Source organism: Dasypus novemcinctus, unplaced genomic scaffold (assembly GCF_030445035.2).
Source record: "Dasypus novemcinctus isolate mDasNov1 unplaced genomic scaffold, mDasNov1.1.hap2 scaffold_107, whole genome shotgun sequence".
NCBI classification, from domain to species: Eukaryota; Metazoa; Chordata; class Mammalia; order Cingulata; family Dasypodidae; genus Dasypus; species Dasypus novemcinctus.
This window is the reverse complement of record NW_026688146.1, coordinates 103,636-107,538: the sequence shown is the minus strand read 5'-3', so window position 1 is coordinate 107,538 and position 3,903 is coordinate 103,636. Positions and strand designations below refer to the sequence as shown.

General features: G+C 37.1%; 1 protein-coding gene across 1 annotated transcript; it reads left to right on the top strand.

Moving 5' to 3' along the window:
- Positions 1–1,887: 1,887 nt before the first annotated feature.
- LOC101418171 (olfactory receptor 7A17-like) lies at positions 1,888–2,859 on the top strand. The gene has a single exon (XM_058292528.2). It carries the CDS (start codon positions 1,888–1,890, stop codon positions 2,857–2,859), a length of 972 nt encoding a protein of 323 aa, XP_058148511.2.
- The last annotated feature ends 1,044 nt before the right edge of the window (positions 2,860–3,903 follow it).

The following is a 3,903-nucleotide window of genomic DNA, read 5'->3' as shown; positions in this document are numbered from 1 at the left end:
AGGCATTTTACTTTGCAGTGGACCACAGGTTGCTTTTATTCTTTACATAATCTGGAGCAATTTTCAGTCTGCTCTTGCTGGAAAAGCAACAATGGAACTGAAATAAGGCTGTTGAATAGGCTCTTAAAGATGCAGAAAGAATGACAATTGAGAGTCTAAGATTCAAAATAAGACATCTGATTCCAAAAATTTTGCCCTTAATAAAATTTAAAAAGACATCAAATGCACCATATAAAAATTCCCAACATTGTTGTACTAGTTATATATTTTCAGTTGTGAAACATTTGTTTATTCCCATAGGTCATTTTATGCTTGAAGCAACCATTCTATTAAGTGTCTTGTCATTGTAAAAAGATATCACTGCCTTTGTCTTTTTTGTGAATTTCTTTTTGTTCTTTTTTTAGTTTTTCTTGGCTTCAAGGGTGATAAAACTGGAATTGGATTGCCATCAGAAGCAAGAAAGGATTTCTTCATCACAATTTCTCATGTGATGCTTGAGTTTTTATCTTTCAAGTCTATTTAATTCCTTCCTGTCTTATTACTGAGCAGATATTTTATGTTCCTTATTTTATTTATTTATTTATTTATTTATTTATTTATTTATTTATTTATTTATTTATTTTATTGTCTTTGTAATAATATTACTTTAAAAATATATATGTGAGGTCCCATTCAACCCCACCCCCCCACCCCACCTCTCCCCCCCCCAGCATATGTTCCTTTAAATAAAGGGAATAAAGTGATCATAACAAAAGGGAGCTCTGTGTTTACATGAGCATGGGAGGCTTGTCAGCTAGAATTTCAGAGCACCATTTCTAAATACTTGGAGAATGGAAAAACTGATGTTGTCAGCTTGCATTTTATTTACTCCTGGGTTATCTGTGTGGCTGAGTATGAGAAGAGCATGATGTTAACTCCCTCCCAATGATGCTAAGGTGTGCATTATGTGTGTGTGTGTGAAGTGTGTATGGGATGTGATGTGTGATGTGAGCAGTCCTCAGAGCAGTGGTATCTAAGCTCATATATTACAATAGGTGTCTTCTCTAGTACAGAGCCTGGAGGCTATTCTAAAAATGCCAATAGGACCTGTTCCATTCCATTTGGTGGGATAGCTTTGCATCCAAATTAATGAATAGTGAGAGGTTCAGAATATGGATGAAGACCTCCCTGAATTTGAAGATTCAGCAGCAACAAGGCTGCCTTGTTCTTAAACTTCCTCTGAAATCATCTCTATTCACTATCCTCTTAATCATTTCCCTGCCACACTGACCTCCTTGTTCACTCTGAACACTGGAAAAAAGTCATTTTTAGGGTCTTTTTCCTAGAAGTTATCCCACTGGGCACAAATTTCCCCTTACATCCTCATGGCTACTGCCTTCTTTTCCTTTAGGTGCCTCTTTGAATTTCACATCATATATGGGACTTTTCTGAACACCAAGTGAAAAACAGCTCCATCATTTCACTTTTTTTACCTGCTTTCTTTTCCTTAAAGCATGTGAAATCATCCCCTTTGTAATATGATTGTGTTTTAATTGCATGTATTCTATATGTGCTGATGGTTGGGACTTTTGAGTTACAGCATTGTAAACTCATTGCCACAACTCTACTTGCCTCTTAGTCACAACTCAATACATATTCCACAAATGAATGAATATCTCATGAAATCCATAGTGTTCATGAATTCTTGGTAAAGGGCTGAGTTTGGGGGATGGAATTCCTAGTCAGAGGTGGCACTACAAATACCCTAAAGGGATAAGATCTATATAAATAATATAATATTAAATTTATCACTGAAATAGGCAATGTAACATTTCTGTTTGGATAGTGCTACTTGCTTTGTGAAACTATCCATGTTCCTTTTTGTTTCTTCTTAGTCTCATCAGGCACATGGGACCTGGAAATGAAACGCAAATTTCAGAATTTCTTCTCCTGGGATTTACAGAAGTTCCAGAAGTGCAACCCCTCCTCTTTGGGTTGTTCCTGTCCATGTACCTGGTCACCATTTTTGGGAACCTGGTCATCATCCTGGCCATCATCATTGACTGTCACCTCCACACACCCATGTACTTCTTCCTCTCAATCTTGTCCCTTTGTGATATTGGTTTATCCTCCACTACTGTCCCAAAGATGCTGGTGAACATCCAGGCACAGAGTAGAGTCATAACCTATGCAGGCTGCCTCACCCAGATGTATTTTTTCTTGCTCTTTGGAGGGTTGGATGACTGCCTCCTGGCCGTGATGGCCTATGACCGCTTTGTGGCCATCTGCCACCCCCTTCACTATACAGTCTCTATGAAACCCCAGATCTGTGTCCTGATGGCTCTAGGGTCCTGGACCATGAGTGTTATGGAATCCTGTTTACAGAGTTTATTGGTGTCACAACTGTCCTTTTGTTCAAGTGTAGAAATCCCAAACTTTTTCTGTGAACTTCGTCAGATGGTCCAACTTGCCTGTTCTGACACTTTTCTCAATTACTTAGTAATGTATTTAATAGCTGGAGTGCTGGCCGGGGGTCCCCTTGCTGGAATCCTTTTCTCCTACTATAAGATTGTTTCCTCTGTATTTGCAATCTCGTCAGCTCAGGGGAAATATAAAGCATTTTCAACCTGTGCATCTCACCTCTCAGTAGTCTCCTTATTTTATTTCACGACCATAGGGGTGTACCTCAGTCCTGCTGCTTCAAACAACACACATTCAGGTGCACCAGCCGCGGTCATGTACACTATGGTCACACCCATGCTGAACCCCTTCATCTATAGTCTGAGGAATAAAGATATAAAGAAGGCTCTGAAAAAATGCTTTGGGAGGAAAGTCTGCAAAGTGTCATTTGTCTTGCAGCAGCTGAAAGGCCAGCTTTAGCAGTTCCTAAACCTTCAGAGCTACATATTTCCTTTCTTTGTTCAGTAGGTGCATATAGACCTGCCTAGAGTCAAGATGACCTCAAAAATGAAGAAGTAAAATTTTAAAGCACACATTGTGTTATAGAGCAAGATTTTATTTTTGATAAGGAAAGAGTTCTCCTTGAAGTATGCATGATTCATGTACATGTTTAAGGAGTTTTTCAGTGTTGTTCAGGAATGGGTTGCATTTTCTGAATAATTTCATTGGATCACCTCCTGTTCCTGCTTGAATTCTACCAATGCTGCCTATGAATATCACTTCTTGATTTCCTCTGAATAGAATATCTGCTTTTGTTCAAAACTGTCATAAAATTTAAAGAGGTGACAAAATACAACCTAGGTATTTCCTCTATCAGTCAGTAATTTATCTCTTGTATGTTCAAATCTCTAATCTATATTCTTTTCTTAAAAAAATCAAATTTATTGATACAGCTTAATAAAGCATACAATCCACCCAGAGTGTTCAATTAATGGTATTTGGTTAATCACATAGACCTGTATTCATTAATTTCTAATAAATATTCTTGATCAGATATGACTAAACACAGGAGGTTGACATTTTGGCTATCATACCTCTGTTAATGGAGTGTTCTGATTTGCAGCCATAAATTGCTACTGCACAAACCTCCATGCCATTGCAAGTACTTATGGCTACCTAGATGGTGACATTCATTGTATGATATTTTAAAAAACAATTTTATTAAATAATAATCACACAGTGTACAATACATACAAAGTGTACATTCAGTTGCCTTTGGTATAATTAAAGGCTTCTTCATCACTGAAATCAACTTTATTTACTTTTACAATTTATTTTATTTTTTTATTTTTATTTATTTATTTTTAATTTTCTTAAATTTTTTATTTTTTTATTCATTTTTTAAAAATATTACATTTAAAAAATATGAGGTCCCCATTCACTCTCACCACCCCCACCCCACCATTCCCTCCACAGCCACACTCTCCCCCATCATCACGACACATCCATTGCATTTGGTGAGTA